Source organism: Sinocyclocheilus grahami, unplaced genomic scaffold, assembly GCF_001515645.1.
Source record: "Sinocyclocheilus grahami isolate Dianchi unplaced genomic scaffold, SAMN03320097.WGS_v1.1 scaffold501.1, whole genome shotgun sequence".
Taxonomy (NCBI): Eukaryota; Metazoa; Chordata; class Actinopteri; order Cypriniformes; family Cyprinidae; genus Sinocyclocheilus; species Sinocyclocheilus grahami.
The window spans coordinates 483,479-504,486 of record NW_015505680.1 but is presented as its reverse complement, the minus strand read 5'-3'; the positions used below and the strand labels follow the sequence as shown (position 1 = coordinate 504,486).

General features: G+C 38.7%; 3 protein-coding genes across 7 annotated transcripts in view; 1 reads left to right on the top strand and 2 right to left on the bottom strand.

The window, feature by feature from the left end:
- Positions 1 to 3,739: 3,739 nt before the first annotated feature.
- Positions 3,740 to 5,633, bottom strand: gpx8 (glutathione peroxidase 8 (putative)). 2 transcript variants are annotated; one of them, XM_016236897.1, is made up of 4 exons: positions 5,381 to 5,633; positions 4,976 to 5,237; positions 4,740 to 4,814; positions 4,351 to 4,431 (listed from the first exon to the last, which is right to left on the bottom strand). In XM_016236897.1, the coding sequence occupies exons 1-3, from the start codon at positions 5,585 to 5,587 to the stop codon at positions 4,765 to 4,767; spliced, it is 519 nt and encodes a 172-aa protein (XP_016092383.1). In that variant the 5' UTR covers positions 5,588 to 5,633; the 3' UTR covers positions 4,351 to 4,431; positions 4,740 to 4,764. The 2 variants fall into 2 exon arrangements, with proteins under 2 accessions (XP_016092382.1, XP_016092383.1); XM_016236896.1 differs by lacking the exon at positions 4,740 to 4,814 and having other exon boundaries at positions 3,740 to 4,431.
- Positions 5,634 to 11,427: 5,794 nt separating this feature from the next.
- Positions 11,428 to 18,248, bottom strand: LOC107554424 (anaphase-promoting complex subunit 5). Its single transcript, XM_016236917.1, has 17 exons — positions 17,734 to 18,248; positions 17,252 to 17,331; positions 17,057 to 17,160; positions 15,708 to 15,930; positions 15,542 to 15,602; positions 15,143 to 15,244; positions 14,872 to 15,062; positions 14,654 to 14,735; positions 13,799 to 13,891; positions 13,406 to 13,587; positions 13,132 to 13,267; positions 12,894 to 12,968; positions 12,676 to 12,797; positions 12,493 to 12,600; positions 12,144 to 12,291; positions 11,798 to 11,960; positions 11,428 to 11,714 (listed from the first exon to the last, which is right to left on the bottom strand). The coding sequence occupies exons 1-17, from the start codon at positions 17,932 to 17,934 to the stop codon at positions 11,503 to 11,505; spliced, it is 2,283 nt and encodes a 760-aa protein (XP_016092403.1). The 5' UTR covers positions 17,935 to 18,248; the 3' UTR covers positions 11,428 to 11,502.
- Positions 18,249 to 20,305: 2,057 nt separating this feature from the next.
- Positions 20,306 to 21,008, top strand: part of rnf34a (ring finger protein 34a) — a 15,414-nt gene continuing 14,711 nt past the window's right edge. For all 4 annotated transcript variants that reach the window (XR_001605053.1, XM_016236916.1, XM_016236915.1 and 1 more), the window contains exon 1: positions 20,306 to 20,427. Coding sequence is in view for 3 of the 4 variants with exons in the window: in XM_016236916.1 (XP_016092402.1) it covers positions 20,422 to 20,427 (6 nt within the window). In the remaining variant the exon portion in view is untranslated. The remainder of the gene's footprint in view (positions 20,428 to 21,008) is intronic.

Below are 21,008 nucleotides of genomic sequence, written 5' to 3'. Positions count from 1 at the left end.
CACTGTGATCTCAAACAAGAAGTGCAGACTCTTCTGCTCTGTTACATCTGGTTGTATAAACAGTGATGCTGTAACAGCTTTTGAGACAGTCCTATTGAGGCCTTGGGAATTATGCATGTCATGGTCTGTGTTGTTGTGACAAGCATACAGACAGACCCAGTTTACTGCAGAAAAAATAATACCAGAGTCCTGGTCTGCCACCCCATGGCTAAACAAAACATAAAATAATGGTTAGAAAAAAATGAATGACCATAATGAATATGAGTTTTACCACATTATTTTTGCTTGTTCCTAAAAGGACAGTTCTTCCACAAATTATGTGTTATTAATTAGGCCACTCATCGTCATGTATCACTAACAAAAACACCATTAAAGTATTAAAAAAGCAGCCCAAATGACACATTCTAAGTATTGAGACACACGAGGGCTTTGTGAGGAACAGACTTAAATGTAAGCCTTTATGTGAAATACAGTGTACAAGCTTGCTCACCTCTTTTGCAATAACCACCTGACTGTATGACTTACAAAACAATACAAAACAGTCTATTAAATGTACAAGATAATCAACCTAGCTTTGCACCAATACAATAAAATGAGTGCTCTGAGGTGATTTTTACCACAAAACTCAAAATTGTTGCCCGTTGCATTTATATTAAACATATAAGGGAATATTAATATTAACCTGTTAACTGTCAGTTCCACTTTTTAAGCATATGCTGGAACATTACATTTGAATCTTATATTTTATATCAAACATTTGTTTTACACAACATGTTGGAATCTACAGCTAAAAAATCCAAGCCATAACAAAAAAAAAAAGTTCCATTCCAAATTTAAAGTTGATATCTCAAAAAATGAGCTTTTAGTAAAATTTTGCTTGGGAGCAGTAACAAACTTTTACACGACCACCAAGCTCCAATGGTGAACATTTCCATATATGGTCTGAGTGATCTGAACCATATTTTTTCATACCTTTCACAATATTTATGAAGAAGACATCATATTCAGAAGTATTATGGGGAGTTTGTGACTATTTGATTTGAATTCAACTTCTAACAAACACAAAGTACCTACAGCGAAAACCTTGTGTGTTACAGTTCGAAAATAGAATTCAATAGAATATAAATATATAACATTTTTTAATATAAATATATAACAAGGGACATTTTAGCTTAGTTTGTATGAATTTATTGACATTCCAACAAGGAAATATTTTGCATGTAATTGTCATTCATTATGCTCAGTCCTGAAGGCTCCCATGGTCTTTTATGCCCAGCTGGGCACCTTATGGGGTCTTCTGTGCTGTCAAAGCAAACGGGGTCCTTTTGATCAGAGCTCACAAAATGTCAGAGCACAGTCAGGCAGCGGTTACCCCACCAGGATGAACTTTGAAGCTTAAGAATGTACGCCTTCACTTGTCTGGACACTTGGTACATTTAGTTCTGAGGATGTTTTTCCTCTAAGAACATTCAGCTCAAATAACAGCGTGATGGATTGGCTGGGTCAAGCTGAATCTGTTAAACATGAGGGCAGGGAAGGTGATTGCTACAGAGTTGGCAGAGACGGACATCAGAACTATTATTCTGTTCTCTGCAAAGTCTCTTTGCCATTTGTGCCTCTACTGTCACATTAGTCAGAAGGATGAAGAATGAGTGAATAAGGGATGTCGCTGTCTAAGATATCTGCTTATGGCCTCTTGGAGAAAAATTCAGCTATAGAACAAATCAAAGTATTCATTTAAAACTACATAATCTTGACAATGGACAGAAGCAACAGCTAAACAAAGAAAAATTGGATACTATTTGTCCCCAAAAAACTGACAGATACATTGTAAACACTGCATCTATTTTTGAATGTTCAATCTACCTTCTACAGAGTGCATACTAAATACTAATGCTCACTAGTATGTTTTACAATGTGCAATAGTACACTACATACTATATTATAAATAACTGTGCATTCTATAAAGTATTACGCTGTCTAGATACTTTTATTTCCTTTCACACAAACTACCATTTTCAGCTGAATTAAAAAACAAACAACCTCTCACTTGAAGTAAGTGCAAACCTATCAGAGAAGTCTGGCAACCTGAAAGCGAGAGAGAGAAATTTGTCATGTTGAACGATTTTGCCATCTAGTGGACATGTACAAAAACACATCATTGGAAAATCTAAATTGTTAATAAAATCAGCTACGCTGTAAATAAATAAATAAAGACTGTTGTGATTAGTTATCACAACTTTAAATTCAACATTAGAATAAATAAATGTGTTTCAACTTAAAGCAGGGGTCTTCAAGGTTTTTCAGGGTAAGGACCCCTTAGGCGACAGAGACATGGAGCAGGGACCCCCGATACAAAATGTGTCAAGCAGAGCTACATATTAAGCATACAGCCTTACATATTAAAATAAACTAACCATATTATTATTAAGAATAAATTATATTATGTTATATGTATTACGTTAAGGCAGCAGATCAGAACACATTGTTGTTGCACATGCATCAAGGCCTGTTCCTTACTTTTTATTGTTAAAATTAAACATGAGATCAAAATCACAATTCATTAGTTGTTTGCAGTTGTATATTATTTTTATGGATTTACATAATACATCTTAATTTTACTAGTCAGATGGGCATTTACATTTACCTGAAGTTTACTAAACATACGGTAAAACATACGTTGTGGCGCTCTCGCTGACCAGGGAAGAAGAAGCAGCTCTCGTGAACGCGTGTTGGAGAATGAAGTGGAAGTGAAGAAAATGCTAGTCGTTATTTTTTGTCAAGCAGAGCTACATATTAAGCATACAGCCTTACATATTAAAATAAACTAACCATATTATTATTAAGAATAAATTATATTATGTTATATGTATTACGTTAAGGCAGCAGATCAGAACACATTGTTGTTGCACATGCATCAAGGCCTGTTCCTTACTTTTTATTGTTAAAATTAAACATGAGATCAAAATCACAATTCATTAGTTGTTTGCAGTTGTATATTATTTTTATGGATTTACATAATACATCTTAATTTTACTAGTCAGATGGGCATTTACATTTACCTGAAGTTTACTAAACATACGGTAAAACATACGTTGTGGCGCTCTCGTTGACCAGGGAAGAAGCAGCTCTCGTGAACGCGTGTTGGAGAATGAAGTGGAAGTGAAGAAAGTTTTTTGGCGCACAAAAGCATTCCCGTCGCTTCAGAAAATTACAGTTGAACCACTGGAGTAACATGGACTACTTCCGTGATGTTTTTACTACCTTTCTGGGCCTTCGAAGTGAAAGTTTCTTAGGCTGTCAATGAAGGGACAGAAACCCCTCTGATTTAATTTAAAATATCTTCGCTTGTATTCCGAGGATGAACAAAGCTCTTAAGTTTGGAACAACTTCAGGGTGAGTAATTAATGACAGAATCTTCATTTTTAGGTGAACTATCCCTTTAAATCACATCTAACCCTTACGAAAATTAACCATGGTTTTACTACAGTAAAAGTGTAGTAACCATGGGTTTTTGGCGTATTGATTACCATTTGCATAACCACAGTTTTACTACAAATACCATGGTTAAACTATAGCTAGTGTAGCAAAACCATGGTTTATTTGTGGTTACCATGGTTTAACTATTAACCATGTTTTTTTTTGTTTTATTTGTATATATTTTAACATATATATTCTTGGTCTTCAAATGCTAAAATTGACAGTTTCTCATATCTCAAAGCATTGTTCATGACTTTTATTCAACAGGTTCATAACCAAAGACAATGACAGGGAAAATGTTGAAATGTTAAGACTAAGAGTAAACATTATGTAACGGCCAAGACGAAGTAATACTTTTATGAAGTAACATTACTTCTGATCCCATGGTAATCTCAATTCGGCGTGTGCTAGTGTAACTGAATATGCATTAATCCGCTATACTCTCCGTTCATTCCAAAAGAGCAACATATGCAATTATGGACTTGATAATTGTTCAGTGGTTTTCTGGTCACTTGCCAGAAAAGTAGTTTGATACATTTACATGGTTGATTCTTTAAATAATCAAGCTGATAAAAAGACAGATGTTGGTGTTTTGTTTTTCAAAATCATACTTCCAAAAATCCAAATTATTGCTAACATTAACACGCATTAAGCACACAAAGACAGGCTTTAACTGACACATCTTCTGCCAGTTTCATTCACATTTACCAGAATAGCACAGCGTATCTATACGCACTTAAACGTGCACAACGATTCACTTTTGAGTCTCTAAGGGAGTTTGTGCACATCATAGTTCCTGTCTCTTCTTCAATATAATATCCCGCACAAGCGCTGTGGCTTCCTTTCGGATGTCATCTATGGGCTCCTCCGGCTTCCAGAAACGCACCACCTGGCCCTCAGGACTCACAAGAAACTTCCAGAAGTTCCATTTGGGGATTCTCTGTACTGAATCTAGAAATGTACAAAAAACATATTAGAAATATAATATTATTTTCATTTAGTAATTGCCTCAATTTTAAACCAGAGGCTGTTGCTTTACAATACATAGCCAGGGCTGTAGATTCAATTTACAGCGTCTGGGACAAAACGTTTGAGTGCACAATGATCTAAAACCCCACCTCAGACTGTTGTGTGCTGTTGTTATATTGTTTGGTTTGCTTGTTTTCTTTAGATGTACTTTTATGTTTATGCGTTTGTAAAGTATCTTGAACCCTGGCTTGTGTTACATAAAGTAAATAGTCTTATTATTAATAACTCACTATTAGTAGTAGTAGCAACGGCTGATCATAGGATGTCAAAATGGAGGCGACCATGAGGGGTCGCCTTTGCCCGCTCTGAAGAATAAAACCAACTTTATAGAGAAATAATATGCCTGGAAGTCTCAACTCATGTGAATGTACATCGTTCTCATGATATTACTTTTTTTGGGTGTAAAACGTATTAATTTTATTAGCTAAAAGTTCCTGAATGAGGGTTATTCTCAGGTAAAACCTACCTGTGATGAATCTGAATGCGGGCTCCGCCTCGGACCCCATTATTTTGATCTTGCTGAAGATGGGGAATGTCACAGCGTAGTTGGATTTGACAAAAGCCTCGATTTCTCGGCTGGGACCTGATTCGGTGTCACCGTATTGCGAGCAGGGAAAGGCGAGCACGTTAAAATGAGACGTGCCGAGCTCTCGGTGGAGCTCCTGCAGAGCCCGGTAATTCTGCTCCGTCGACTCCCGTCCACTCGCCACGTTTACAACCAGAGAGACCTATTATCAGAGACAGCGAGACCTCGAGTGAAAACACCGCTGCACGGGACGCATTTGTGCAAGAATACATTTCCAAAAGCCTCACAAATCATGTTAAACCATTTAAAACAAAACTTTTGTGCTTATGAGATTGCATAACTTACTTTCCCCCGATACTTCTCCAATGAGACTGTCCTGCCTCTCGCGTCGTTCACTTCATACGAGTAGAAATCTTTGGCTTTTCGCGACTTTGACAGTTTACTCTGCAGTAGGTACAGTGAGCCCATGCACACAGCCACACTCAGTAAGACCTTGAGCAGTCCTGCTCTAAAAGCAGTTGATTTGGTGGGGTATCCCCCGAGAGCCTCCATGATGGAGGATAAATATTGTGGAGGAATCCGGGTGAAAAACTTCAAGTATGGGTTTCTGCAGGTCAGAATAGTGGGCGTGTCGAAGAGCAGGGCGTATGGCAAGCCGTTTTAACATTTAATCTATAAACCGTAGTATCGATTTTCATGCTAGTAATTATTTTTTTAGATACTAGTATATTTTCCATTAAGTACTAGTACTTATTGATTAGCTACTAATGCACCTTTAGGTAGTGCTTATTCTTTAGGTACTATTGTCTTTTGTAAAGTTACTAGTACTTATTTATTAGATACTAGTACTTATTCAAATAGTGACTAAATGTAATTATACTTTACTTGTTAAGAAAAATTAGAACTAGTACTTTTTTTTTTTTAGTTAGTAACTTTTTAGACCAAGGATATCCTGAACTTAATAGATACTAGTACTTTTTAAATTTGTATTTCCGCTCAGTATGGTAATAGTATGTTTGAATAATAATGAACCAACCACATATAGGAGAGAGATTAGACAGGAAATGTCAAATACTGCCTTAGGCTAACCAAGACTTGTCATTTGCACTTATATATTGTTGCTCTTTTGTTAGTTTTGATATTTAATATTTAATTGGTAACACTTTACAATAAGGTTCATTAGTTAACATTAGTAAACTACTTTAGTTAACATGAACTATGAATGAACAAACTTCTACAGCATTTATTAATCTTAATGTTAATTTCAACATATACTCATTCATTATTAAAATCAAAAGTTGTGCTTGTTAACATTAGTTAATGCACTGTGAATTAACATGGACTAACAATGAACGACTGTATTTTCATTAACTAACATTAAAGGTGTAGTAGGAGATCTTGGAAAATGCTAACTTTAGCCTGATAGCACTTAAAGCGAACGTCCCACCCTCCCTGCAATCGCTGTCCAAAGCCACGCCCTCTGAATGGATTTACGCTCACAGACAGGGTTGCCAGGTTTTCACAAGAAAACCCGCCCAATCACTACTCAAAACTAGCCCAATAGCGTTTCGAGGGGGTCCCCAGTTAAAAATCGCATTCCAGGGGATAAATATCATGTTAGTCGTTATCATGGAGTCGCTTCAACCCGCGGACATGAAAAACAACCCGCGGCATCAGTGTTAAAGTTGCCCAATTCCGCGGGAAAACCGCTGACCTGGCAACACTGCACCAGAGACAACATTACAATAGGCTACATAAGCGGTTCCCAATTCCGATCCTCGCGCCCTCCTCACAGATTTCATATGTATCTCTTATCACGTGCGACGTTTGTTCTATTCGACCGGGAGTGCCTGTGAAGTGTACATCACCGGATATTCCGCCATGATTCCAGTTCCAAGCGAGCGTATATGTTCCATACAAAGGGCATTAAAGTGTGCGAGACGTGAATTTAAATAGTATTTATTTACAGAGGTATATTATGTCACACTTCTCTAGTAAGTTGTCTGTGTGTGAAGACGTAGCGCAAATCCGTGAATGAATGTTCCGAAGTGAAGTAAACTTCAACAGATTTCCTGTGCTTCCCCTGTGCGAGGACTGGAATTGGGAACCGCTGGGCTACATCATGTGTCATTCACCCAGTGAGAAAACTTTATAGTACAGTTAGCAAAAGTACTACAATACCAGGAAGGACGATCAGGTTGTTGATGTTTGTCTGCCATTCTCGCTCTGTCTGCACAGCGTATGTGAATGCGTTGATGACATATCTGTCTGCGCGAACAGGGTGCGCAGAGTTATGCTAATACATATGTTGAGAGGCAGTTAGGAAAGGCAATTAAAACACTCGGACCGAGCGTTTTGATTGGACGAACATTTCTTGGTCCTACGCCTTCCACAGAATATATAAATACAGATAAATACATTTAGACCACTTAACTTAATGATTGCTATCGGGATGTGAAGAAACTTTCAACCAGCATAACAAAAATGTTTCTGAAGACAATCACCTATTACACCTTTAACAAAGATTAATAAATAATGTAATAAATTTATTGTTCATTGTTTGTTCATGTTAGTTAAGACATTAACTAATGGAACCTTATTTTAAAGTGTTAACATTTAATTTTAGTATTTGCACATGATTATTCATGTACTGTTATTGTAAAGTGTTACCGACAAATCATTTGATGTAAATTTTAGGGCTAAATTCGGCTATTAAAATAAATGGAAAAGGTGCACTTCGCAAATGATTGGAATTAAAGCTTTGTTAAATGATAGAGATTAATTTAAGTAAATAAACCATCTAATGGGGGTGTTGGGTTTGTTTTAAAAGTGATAACGGTTTTCTGTTAAACAGTAACTGAATCACTTCAATGTTCAATCTCTGAACTCATATATGAGCTCAACATATGAATGTTTCAAACACAAATTTGTTCTAGGCTATGCTTAAAAAAAAGAGCTCCATGTGCTGCAACTGATGAAAACATATTGAAAAACACCAGAAAATATCTTCATCGGTTTGACAACACATGCTGCAAATTCTCACAACCATATACAGAAACGTGCAAATAAAACTCAACAAAAACTCACCTTTCTGGTTATCGACAACACCACTGACAAGTAGACATTGTACAATAAGCATGTCTCAGCTAGTTTCGGCACTTGTTGGGGTCCTCTTGAAATATTTCCGTTCGGTTTCATTCCTACTGATCGCCAGAGGCAGTGTAAACACTATGGATTATCGCAGCGCCAGCTAGATAGGTCGAGAGAATATACCAACAAAGTCACATAGTGACGTATGCTGAGCCCTGAGGGGGTTATAAGCCACCGTAGCTCAACACTCTGCCTCTTTTGCTTTTTTCGCCTGGTTGAGATAGGTTGTTTTTGGTTGAGTGATATATTCGCGCTGTCAAGTGCAGCTTACAAAAGCAGTGAGATATCGTCCTCACAAGCTGTGTCAGCGTGCATCTATGCCACTCCAACGGATTTGGAGTATATTTAGTAGCATTTTGGTGAGTTTTTGATTTTCTACTTGAGTCTATATTGCTTCGTTGGTTACACTCTGTGCCTCTCGGTGCTGGTGTTTTCCGCGACAATAAGTTAAAGGTCATAACATCTGCCCGTCGTGTTTGGGTGTCCAACATCTGAGAGAGGCTCTCACGGACCCGTGTCTGCAATGCAGCCTTTTACCTATGTTGGAACGATGGCTCCGTCTTGCTGAGTTAGTCGCTAATTCAACGGTGAACCTCGGGCAGTTGGATGTAAGAGGGCCACATCGCGAAGTGATGAACATTCGCATGTTGAGGAAAATTCACTTTCTAAGACGGTTTCTGTGCTTTCTTCAGAGATGGGAGAGCTGAAATGCCTGCTTCACTTGCTTCAGCCAGTCACATCTGCTACACCTGTGAAGATGACACAGGAGGATGAGAATGTTCAGAATCAGGGAACTGGGGAAGAGTCTCTCGATTCCCCCTTGTTTTTCACATCATTCTGATATGGATGTGCTTTTTACGAGTGCTTCAGATTCTTTTTTTCGTGATCACGGAGATGTTGTAGATGTTGCTGCACAACCATCTCCTCAGGATGTTTTCACTGGTTATCCAGCAGCAGATGGGTCTAGTGGAGGGTCAGTTCAGTCATCTGGACAGGCCCAGTCCTCTTCCGATGATACTTTGGCTGTACTTCGAATGGAAATTGCTCGTCTAGGACTTGATGAGTCACCGGTCCAGTCTGCCCAGACGAATGTTTTTTCAGACAGGCCACAGCTGCGGCTTCTTTCGCCATGCCACAATGTAAAGATTTTGTGGCTGAATTTTCAAATGCCCTCACTGGTTCTGGTCCACCTAAGTGGCGCTCAAAGATTGTTTGGACGCTAGCATCTATGGCTGAAGGAGATTCCATCGGGGTGAGTCATGCTCCAGAGATAGAGCAGCCTGTTGCAGCTTTGGTGGTGTCTCCAGACGAGGCACTACGAGGGAATGTGCGATGTGTCCCAGTGCTCAATGTGGTCATACGGATTCCCTACTAAAAAAGGCATACTGTTGGAAAAGAGGGTAAAGCTGTCTGAGGCCACTCATCAGCTGACGCAGGTGCAGCGCAACCCTACCTTTAGGATACCAGCAGTTCAGACCCGTCATCACTATGCCACATCGGAGCAACGTTTCCGCCCGCACGCTACACCTCAGTCACAGCCCCCTCAAAGGTCTCGTGTTACTGAGGATGCAAGAGTTTTTTGGCCACCTCATCGACAGTTGCCAGGGGGACCCCGTCAGCGCCAACCCGTGACCACTAAAAGTTGCACACATAAAGCTTGAGACATTCAGGCCGGCGGTCGATCGTTTTTCTATAGAACAGCTGGAGTACTGGAGGACCAACACAGCAGACCCCTAGGGATATACTCTACAGTTTCGCCGCCGACCTCCCAGATTTTCAAGAATTGTTCCTACAATCATCAGAGACGCAGTTCGTGCAATGGCTCTCTCTCGGGAAATTTGTTGACTGTTAGAGAAGTGAGCCACATAAAAAGTTAATCCCCTCGTTCAGGGAGACGGGTTCTATTCGACATATTTTCTTGTTCAGAAGAAGAACGGTGGTTTCTGCCCAATTCTCGATTTGACGCACCTGAATCTGTTCCTGATGGTCCTTCCTTTTCGAATGCTGCGCGCAGCCGACGTTCTTCGGTCTGTGACAGCAGACGATTGATTTGTAAGTGTCGACCTGAAAGATGCATACTTTCACGTCCCAATTGCTGTTCATCACAGAAAGTTTCTGCGTTTCAGTTTCCTGAATCAAGCGTACCAGTTCAAAGTGCTACCTTTCGGGCTTTCCCTTGCTCCTCACGTCTTCACAAGGTGTGTGAGCGAAGCTCTGTCTCCTCTTTGGATAAGAGGTATGCATATTCTGCCCTATTTGGACGTCTGGCTTCTTTGTGCCCCCACGAAACAGCAGGCTGTGCCAGACTCCAGACTACTTTTGAGACGTGCGGAAGTTGGGTTTTACTGTGAACGAGAAAAAGAGCTGTCTGATTCCAACACGGACCACTACGTTCATAGGAATGACCCTGAATTCCCACCTAATATCTGCCTCCCTATCGCTGGAATGTGTGACACTCTGCAACTTTTGGCTCGCTTTCACCAGGGTGTGTCTTTGCAGTACGAGGTGGTCCTGTGACTAATAGGGATGTTAACGGCGGCCACAGTGGTGATTCCCCTGGGTTTATTCCACCTCAGACCACTACAGTTAAGGAACAACAGTTTGCGGCTAGATCCCACCAGACATCGCCATCGGCTGGTTGTAATTTCTCACCGTTGCATCCGTGCGTTGAGATGGTGGGGACAGGAAGAGTTTCTGAAGGCAGGATTGCCCCTGGGTGTTGTTCCCTCTCGTCGGGGACTGGTCATGACAGACACATCCCTCACAGGGTGGGGGGCAACGTGGAATCAGAGAGGTATTTGCGGGTGCTGGACACTGACCCAGGCCACAGAACATATCAATCTGCTGGAACTACGTGCCGTGTTCTTGGCTATAAAGTATTTCATGCCAGTCCTGGCAGGCCGCCATGTTCTCGTTCGGTCCGACAATACCTCAACAGTGTTCCATCTGAACCACCAGGGCAGCACAAAATCTCGCAGGTATCTTCAGCTTCGCAGGTAAAATACATTTCACATTAAAAGAGCTCCCATATGAACATTTTTTATAGAATTAAATTATGTTTTAAAGTAGTAATTATCTTTAGGAACTATTGTTTTGGTTTTAAAGACTTGTTAAAGACTTGTAAAAACTGTTTTACCTACAATATATTTTTTCGATGATGGATTTAAAATCCACTCAAACATTTTTTTGTTGCAAATTAGCTTCCCTCATACCACATGTATAATAAAATAGTCAGAAATGAGTTTTTACATACAAAAAACATTTATTTCCATTATGCGCATGGTACAGGAAACAGTGTTTGGTGTCGTTCATGTTTTCTAAAGATGACTGACCACAGTCATCCCGGACGACGGCAGCTCCTGATCCAGTAGGCGGAAGAGCATGGAGCATTTGTTACGCTGAGCAATGTTGCCGAGAGTGTGATGCAGGCGTGCCTGTAGGTAGTGTATGTCTCTCATACGCTCTTTACAGTCAAGCTGAGAGAAATACACAACTGCCTCATCCAAAGTGTGCACAGCTTGTTCCAGTGCTGTAGGAAAGGAAAATACAACACTTAAACATATGAATTATGACGCGAATACAGTGAGACGGATGACAAACATGACTCAGTACCAGTCAGTCTGTGTTCCTGTGCAGCAGCTCCTGCTAAAGCCATCTGACAGCGAGCGGCCAGCAGCAGAGCTCTGCCCTTGTCTATCAGAGACCCATGAGCCAAAACTGACTCCAACACGTCCTGCACCAATACAAGAGCCTGCTCAGGGATCCCCAACATCAGCTATGAAGAGAGATGATCAATATCAGACACAAGCGGACAATTACACTCTTTTTTTTCATCTTCCCAGAAACAACAAACACACAGGTGTACTTAAAAACACTTCAATGAATTTATAGCTGAAATCAATGATCTGGGAGTTGTTTTGTGAGCATTTGCATTATCAGGAGTCTCGTGTTGGTGTACCTGTGTAAATGCCAGGTGTAACAGCGTCTCTGAGGTCAAGCTCTGCAGGTTGTGTTGGCGTGACAGAGAAAGAGCCTGCAAGAGTAACGGCAGAGCTGTCGCAAAACCAGACGAGTCCCAGTGAAGTTCTGCAGAGGCCAGCATCACCCTGCCACACAAACAAACTGAAGAGTTACATACAAACAAGAGAACAGAAAAGTGCATGTTCAACAAGATTTCAAATATATCAGCATTTTTTTTTGTTGTAATTATAAATATGGCCAGCAATAATTGGAGTGAAAAGTCAAACGGAGTTGAATCTTGAAACCCACATATCTAATGTGATCCCAGGGTTTTCACAAACACACACCTGATAGTCATCTCTATGTTCTTACTCTTCTCACACTGCTGCTGCAGCTGCTGGAGAATCTTAGATGCTTCAGATGTCTGATTGAGAGCTTTCAGCAGCTGCGCTTTCCTGAACAGACAAGCACATTAGCAATCACTTGTCCAGGTTTATCTACTGAAAGAGTATATATCTGCAGTTATCTACCTGTACAATCCCTCAGTGCTGTTTAAGGCAGAGATAGCTGTGACATGCGGTTCAGCCAAGTGGTATTTCCCATCATTCATAGCCTTCTCAAACTGAATTTTCAGATCACACAGCATCCAGAGCTATTAAAGAGAGAGAGAGAGAGAACATATACTTAATTGGAGCTGCTGCTGCTGATCAGTGCTTGATCATGCCTGTATTTTGTTCGACAGGCTTACTTTGGCATGTTGGGTATGAGGAGGAAACTGCTGCTTCAAGTGTTTCATGATGTCACTCACAACAGCATAAAGGCCCTGTGTATGGAGAAAAGAAACACAATAGACTGTAAAACATTCTAAAATACAGCATTCAACACATTTTTGCACACAATACATTAAATCAAGTTTATGTACCAAGAGCCATTTGTGTTTATGTACTTTTATTTGCGTTCATGTAGTTGTGTAGGAGTTCAGGTACCTGCTCAGCATGGAGTTCAGCCAGATGGCAGAGAGCGACAGCAAAGGCCTCAGTGTTGTTCTGCTGCACACTAAAGTTCACCGGCTCCAGACTGTTCATATTTAACAGGAGCTGAGCCTGCTGCCGTGCCATAGTGCTACAGAGAACACAAATAATTTCAGCGTAAACTACGTCAAACCTGAAAAAATTAACAGTGGCGCTAGTATCAGTGCAGAATGGATGACCTTACAGTCTGTTTAAAGACTGATGGTATCCAGAATCTGTGTTTTCTGACCTTTTGCCATACATCCTCCATATAGAGGTGGTTTGTGCCAGACTGATTTCTATCAGCTCAGAGAGGCTTTGCTTCCAGTGCATGATGTCGGTTCCTCGCAGGGCGTCCAGCAGCTTGTTGGCCGGCATGCCCTGTTTTGCTCCCTGCTTGACCAGAGACTGAATGCCTAGAGATGCCAAATACTGCCAAACACAACAGGGAGGTGTTAATTATTTACTTCACGGTATAATGACCTTGCAAGAGATTAATATGCACTGGTTTAATGTGCCAGATACCATTTCTTATTGTCTTCTTTTTCACATTCATATATAATTAAGGAAACAAAACAAATACTTTTGTATGCAAAAACTTGAAAAAGGGTTTAAAACGAATCAATTTTAAAGAGTTACTTACAGGGAGACAAAAGTGAGCTGCAATTTTCACAGAATCTTCAGTTAATACCACACTATCAGATCCTTTCAATTGTTCCAGTGTGTAGAGCCAACTCTAAAATTAGGAAATAAATAAATACAAAAAAAAAAAAATTCTGAATATAGGACAATCTGTGTGTGTGTGTGTGTGTGATCTGTAATGTTAAGGCAAATTATACATGCAACACATCAATTCTTTCATTTTCCTTCTGATTTTATGTATCAGTTCTTCTACATATAATTTCAGGGGTTTTCAGGGAAAATATATATTCAGCATTATTCTTGAAATAATATTTTATGATTTTATTACAGAGACATTCATATAGCGTATACTCTGTGTAATCGCTTTAATATAATCTTTAGAATATCAATTACTCTATATTTAATCATAATTTTCCTGGGTGTTTAATATATATATATATATATATATATTAATTCAAAAATCAGTATCAGACATTTTTAACAGTTCATGCTGCTCACTTCCCCTATTTACCAGTACCTTTGCTGTCATCTAATGCTCAATTTAAACATAATTTAAATATGTACTATTAATTTAGAAAAAAAAGTTCAATATAAAATACAATTTCATATTAAATATTTTATTTAAATATACAATTTTTAATATTTTACAGTATAATGCTGTAATTTACTTGTCGCATTTAAAACAACTGATTTTAGTGTTTAGTTTTTTATTTTACATTTAATATAGAAATTGATTACAGACTATTTACTGGTTACTGGCCATGAAAATAATTATCAACTTATTAGCCTGAATTTTAATAGTGATGAATCCCTGTTGCATATATTAATGGTGAAAGAACAAAGAAACTGTTCCTACCAGACAGTGTTGAAGACACACGTGGTCGTTTGCTTCCTGTGCAATGCGGATCGCTTCCTGTAGAGCCAAATCAGCCTGTTGACTGCACAAACACAAACACAGAAAGAAGTTTCAGTTCAGAAGCTACAAATCTGGCTCCTTCCTCTTTTCCCACCAAAAACAAAATGCTCCTGACACAATGCAATGCTCTAAACGTAATCTGGACAACTAATACGTACTAGTGTCCGAAGCGACAGTGCAAGGTTGCCAGATTCAGGACAGCATAGCGCAAACTGCGGCCATAGCCTTCATCTCCATTGCTCTTCCCCTCTCCACCGGAAAGAATGAGGCGATCAAAGTAGTGCAGGAGGCTGTGAGTGGAGATGTAGATATCCTGAACTCGAATGCTGTTCAGATAGCTAAGGTAATGCTGTGGAGAGACAGAGAGAGGCTCCGTTATATTAAAACCAGATTAATCATCGGCTTCTTGAAAGAAGGATTTCAGCTTACAGCTTCAGCAAAGTCAGGATTGAATTTGAGAATGTTGTTCAGCTCGTCCTGTAGTTTAGCCGGCGACATGGCCTTGTTTTCATCGTTCTTAAGGAGGTATGCCTGAGGGAAAAAACATGGTGACAATTATATAGTGTAAAATGTTTATAAAAGTCAAGACTCTTTGAGGTTATAACAAACCAGGGTCAAAATTAATCAGGGTTTAGGGCAAAAATGCCCCCCAAATTCAAGATACTGAGGGGAAAAAAAAGCCCCTGCACAATAAACTAGATTGATTACAACAACACAGTCACATTTAATAAGGTAATCATAAAAATTTCCCTTATGAAGTTATAAAAAAACAAAACAAAAAAAATATTACCCTTAATGGAAAAGTGAATTCCTGACTCTGTAACAAACCTGTCGTGCAAGGAAGTATTCTGCTTGTTTTTGAGATAAAGGACCTCGGGTCTCGTCAGATCTGATGAAAATGGAAAAGAAACCCCCAGTCATGTCCATTCAGACAATTCATTTAATACAACCCTGATTCCACTAATAACACAAGTAACACGCTATCCCCTCTGACCTCAGTTCAGACTGGTGAAGAGATGCTGTGTCCAGCTCGTCTTTGTCTATGTGGTCAGCGCTGGGATCCTCATTGCTCGTCAGCTCCATGTCTTCTGCAGGCAGAGCCGACAGTTCGGGCTGATTGTCCCGATGGCAGTACTGCTGCAGGGACTTGTACAGCTTATACACCTGACTGAAGGACAGTTTGTTGTAGGCCAGCAGCATCTGACGCATGAACAGACCTAGAAACAGAGAGAAAGTGATCAATGGTTCAGGGGGCAGATTCACAAAACAGTCTTAAAGGTGCAGTGTGTAGATTTTTAGCAGTATCTAGCGATGATGTTGCGAATTGCAATAAACTGATTAGCCCCTCCCCCACCCCTCCGCTTGAGAAGCTACGGTTGCCGACACACGACACAGAGACAGCAGAGAGTAGTCAGTCAAGCGTTTCTTAAGCCACGTTCACACCAAGAACGATAACTATAAAGATAACGATATTAGCGTCCACACCAGTGAACGATATCGTCTGTTTATTCTAAGCGCACGCGCGTCTGCCGCTTTAAATTCTTGAGCTCATTACAGCAGGATGGATTCTGATTGGCTGTCAGTGTTTTATCGTTCATCAGCTGAAAAAAAATCGTTTTGAAAGTGATTCCAACGATATCGTTCCTCTGTATCGTTATCGTTTTAGTTGTGGTGTGAACTATGCTATTCTTTAATATTGAGAACGATTTTTAGAACTATATCGTTATCGTTATCTTTATAGTTATCGTGCTTGGTGTGAACGGGCCTTAAACCATGGAGGGGGACCCGCGGTGTATGTAGCTAGAAATGGCTTATTCTAAGGTAATTAAAACATAACTGTGAATTTTGTAAGGTATTTATACACCACTGAAAACATAGTTTTGTATGTTACATTGCATTTCTATAAACAGATTCTCAAAAATGTTACACATTGCACCTTTAAGAATAAAGTTCTTCTAAACTACTATTTTCATGTTCTAACATTTATTAAAATGAAAGATATTTTGTATTATTACTTCTTAAAACTGTTCTTACCTTTTCATCTAACACATTTTACATTTTCTTCTACTTAAAAATGGGTTCGTGGACAAATATATTGTTGAGTTTTTTTTTACATTTGTCGTATTAGACAAGGACATCTCATGAGTCTAGAAAACAAATCTTTAAAATATATTTGAGAATTTCTTAGGAATAATTGAACACTTACAAACTTCTAATACTATAATCTAACCACTTCCTAAACTTTTTTTCTTAAGATTTATATTAATCTGGCCACAGAACTTACATTAGGCAATATCTGATAAGAATTGTGATTATGGCCCTGAAAAAAGCACATATTCGTACCAACAACACTAGTTTTGAATGCCTCCGAGTCACTGAAAGCATTGGGCAGGATAGTAAAAAAGTGCTCCATATCCTGCAACTCCCCATCAGCCATCAAAAGCAACCTGAAAAACATAAGGCAATGGTTTTATAAACAATTCATACATAAAATTGGACCAAAAGCAGAACAGTTCTTTATTAAGAGAAGACACATACTTGAGTTTCACAGCATTGACCATGCGAAGACAGCACTCCTCTACTATCTTCAGAAACTGCTCCAGAGTCAAATCTGGACCCTGATCATCACAGACACAAATCACACATGTGCAGTACAACTTTATCTAGAAAAACACACCACATGTGTGTACCCTTGCAACTGCCGTGTGTTAATTAACATTACATTTAAAGTAAACACATTTTAAATGTACTACATTGCAACTTCATCATTACAACTGTGCAGTAATACATTTAAATACACGAGTTTCAATAGAAAAATAGTTAACCTAAACGCTTGTAAGTACACGCAGCAACACACTTTAAAAGATATTTGAAGACAATAGAAGTATGAATATTACATGTATAAATATTCAAGTCGTCAAAAAGCACTCCTACGTTCAATTTATTGAATTGACTAAAAATGTAAACTATAATACATTTAAACTACGAACATGCAAGTATTATAAAGTATACTTTTTCACCTGCTGTAAAGGTAGGATGAGTTTGTTCAGGCGTCTTCTGTCTAGAAGCGCCATTGGTTTGGTTGTGGACATCTCATGGAGCAAAACTAATACTGCGATCTTGTATGGAGTCACCCAATCCTTTATACCGAAGATATTGGCATGGACAACCCCATTTGTCATCATAGGGTTGAAATACAAACTTTCATGCACACTGGCCATGGCTTCTCTGGACTGATATTCCTCAAGGACCAGCAAAATGTACCGGTGCAGTAAATTCTTTAGTTTAATTATCAATAACTCTGCTGTTATGGGATAAGCTAAAATAATCTAGCCTACATTATATTGATAATATGGTAAAACATCAACGGCGTTTCAGATGCAGTAATGGCAATTTGAAACCTTTCTTACATGTGGAAATCTATGATCATAACCATGTTTGATGCGTTAGGTTAGTAATCACAGTGAACATATTCACACGGATCACTTGCTAACCTTCTGGCGGAGATGTTTCTTCAAAATACCCTCCAGTTCCGTTTACGTTACAGGGCGCAGTGTAGAGCACGGACGAATCGATTTTGTTTGAGTGCGATTCGGTTCTCCGAGTCGGTTCTTGTGAACGTGTTGATTCAACGAGTCGCTGAACTGTTAACACGGATCGTTGCGAGTCTGATGTGTGCGAAAAAGACGGTTCGCTGTTGAATGAACCTCGAAAGCGATTCAGTCTGATGTGGATGAATCGTTTAAATCAGTTTTATAAAACCCGTTCAATAGATTGATTGAAAAGATCCGACTCAAAAGAAAAATCCATTCACGAATCGGACGGTCACGTTTTAGGACGCGATGCCGAGCGCTGATAAATCGATTCTCGTGGGCTCCTCGAGAACACGCTCTGACAACGTCTTTATTTATTTGCCAACATACGGCTTATTATAATTTGTCATACTTTTTCAGGGAATTATATCAATATTCCTGAGACAAATAAGTTAGATTGTGTTTAGTCGTTTAATCAGATGTGAGTAAATAGTGAAGAAAATGATTTAATGTTTATTTTACACACGGTAGAGGTCGCCAATGTTCAGAATATTTCTGTGGCACGCTCATAGACTGGGAATAATCTCTGAACAATAAAGAAGTTCGCATATTCTGACAGGTATAAACCGAATAAACAGGAATGACATTGTATATTCAACATTGTATATTGTACATTTCTTACTATGTGTAAGTTGTTGTTTTTTAGCATGCAAGTTTGGCAGTGTTATTTTTTAGGATGACTGATAAACTACCGTCGTATGATTTGTATTATTTGTATGTGTTATTTATTTTAATTTTAGTTCAATTATGTTTGAATTTATTATGTCTGTTTAGGTCTTTTATTAAGTTTTAGTTTGATTTAATTTGAGTTATTTTAATACTTCAACAAACTAAATGGAAATGAAATAATATATATATTGAATTTATAAATGTGTATGTGCATATATATATATATATGTGTGTGTGTGTGTGTGTGGTTGTACATACACATATATGTAGTTGGTTTTTTTGGTGTTTGGCTTAATGTTATGTTAGAATCATTATTATACTCGTATACATTTTGTTCTTTAATATTTTGAATAGTTTTTAGCTTTATTTTTTGTTTTTCATTTAAATGTTACGTTTTGAAATGTTGTTGTATGCATTTGTCATTTTTATTTAATTTCTTTATTTTTAAAATGTGTATAGGTAGTATTTATAAAGTTTTAGCTTTTAGTTTTGGATCTGTTTTTAGTTGTTTTAATACTACAACTGACTGCTTCTGTTGTCCTCATTTGTAAGTCGCTTTGGATAAAGGCGTCTAATAAATGACTAAATAAATAAATATATTCGTAGTGCATTAACAACATTAAATCATTTCTATGTAATGTCACTCATAGGCCAATTCATTATGAGAGAGTATCTGCAGTGTTGCTCATTTGGATTCACACTGAACCTGATGGAGGCTTGAAAATATATATCTTGGGAAATTTTCTGATCTGTCCACAAACACAACTTCAGCTTACAGTTTGGCAACACATTTATTTCACTGAACAACAACTCTGACTCTGATCACACAGATCACAAAACCTTTCATTCTGATTTAAGCTGATGTAAAATTACTGATCAATTCTGGGCTGTCGTCTGCTGGAACAGCAACAGTGACCTGTGAGACACCACCAATTATCCAGAATCTGAGTCAGCTTATCTATTAATAATAAACATTGCTTAAAATCAGTATCCATAGGTTATATTACACTAAATTCATATTTAAAACACTATTTATATTTTATCACTGCTTTTTATGGTTATAATGCTAACTTTTTAGGTTAATAACTTTTAGGATAATAATACCGGGGGGGGAAATGGCTCTGCCAGGCAAACTAATTTCGCCTGGGATCAAACACTCAAGCTAAAATTATGAAACCACATAAAAACAAAGCAATTCTATTACATTGGGTGTAATAAAAATAGCATATAAAAACTCCAAATGCACGAACTTCCGCTGCACTGTTGGAAGTAAGAGATGATTGGCTGTTTGGTTTTGCGTCACGGGTTATCCACCGCTGTGATTGGCTGAAAACGCTTCATTACAGTTGCATGGCGATCCTGGTGCGGCTGTAGACAGCAGCTGAAAATGAAGAGTTAGCCGTTTACGAGCAGCTGGGTGACTCCCCGCCGTGTCTTGGAGTTGCTATGAAGGTACAGTCATTTCTCATCACACTTGTTTAGTTTTGAACTTGTTTCTGTGTTGGCTGTGCATCATGCTAGCATTAATGCTGCGGCTGCCTTTGATATCAGCTCGATAAGTAACAGCTGATTTACAGTTTAGCATTTCATGCATGTTTGCGTTGTGTGATTTTGTGCATTAATGACATATCTTAAATATATGTATATCAGTCAGCATCTAGCAGCTGATATCATTTGTGTGTTGAATATCAGTATTCAGCTGTTAGATGCAATGATCAGTAATGTGTTTGTTTGTTTTGAGCTTTTCTGCTCTCATGTTTTCATTTGTTGGGAGGTGAGACCCAGCAACAGGACCGATTCTTCACTGTGCCACACAATGACAATTGGGAGTTGATTATGCTGTTGGCTCTCTTTGAAAATAAAAACACCATGGTTACTCTCTGTTGAGTGTCACCCATAGACTGGTGTCACCAAGAGCTCTGGCTGCAGTCATAAGCCATTTAAAGGTCTCCTGAAGTGCCTTGAAACCAAGCGGCAACCTCCCGCTGTCTCTTGTGAAGCCAACAAGGAAGTGATTTAAACTGTAATTCATC

What these genes read in the sequence shown, in the direction of transcription:
- gpx8 (XM_016236896.1), bottom strand. Translation starts at nt 5,587, where the DNA reads ATGGAGGCTCTCGGGGGATACCCCACCAAATCAACTGCTTTTAGAGCA. An exon ending in TGGAGAAGTATCGGGGGAAA is followed by an intron (nt 5,238 to 5,380) that starts GTAAGTTATGCA and finishes CTCTGATAATAG; the next exon opens with GTCTCTCTGGTTGTAAACGT. An exon ending in CGCATTCAGATTCATCACAG is followed by an intron (nt 4,432 to 4,975) that starts GTAGGTTTTACC and finishes GTACATTTCTAG; the next exon opens with ATTCAGTACAGAGAATCCCC.
- LOC107554424 (XM_016236917.1), bottom strand. Translation starts at nt 17,934, where the DNA reads ATGGCCAGTGTGCATGAAAGTTTGTATTTCAACCCTATGATGACAAAT. An exon ending in AGCACTGAGGGATTGTACAG is followed by an intron (nt 12,601 to 12,675) that starts GTAGATAACTGC and finishes TTGTCTGTTCAG; the next exon opens with GAAAGCGCAGCTGCTGAAAG. An exon ending in AACATAGAGATGACTATCAG is followed by an intron (nt 12,292 to 12,492) that starts GTGTGTGTTTGT and finishes TTTGTGTGGCAG; the next exon opens with GGTGATGCTGGCCTCTGCAG.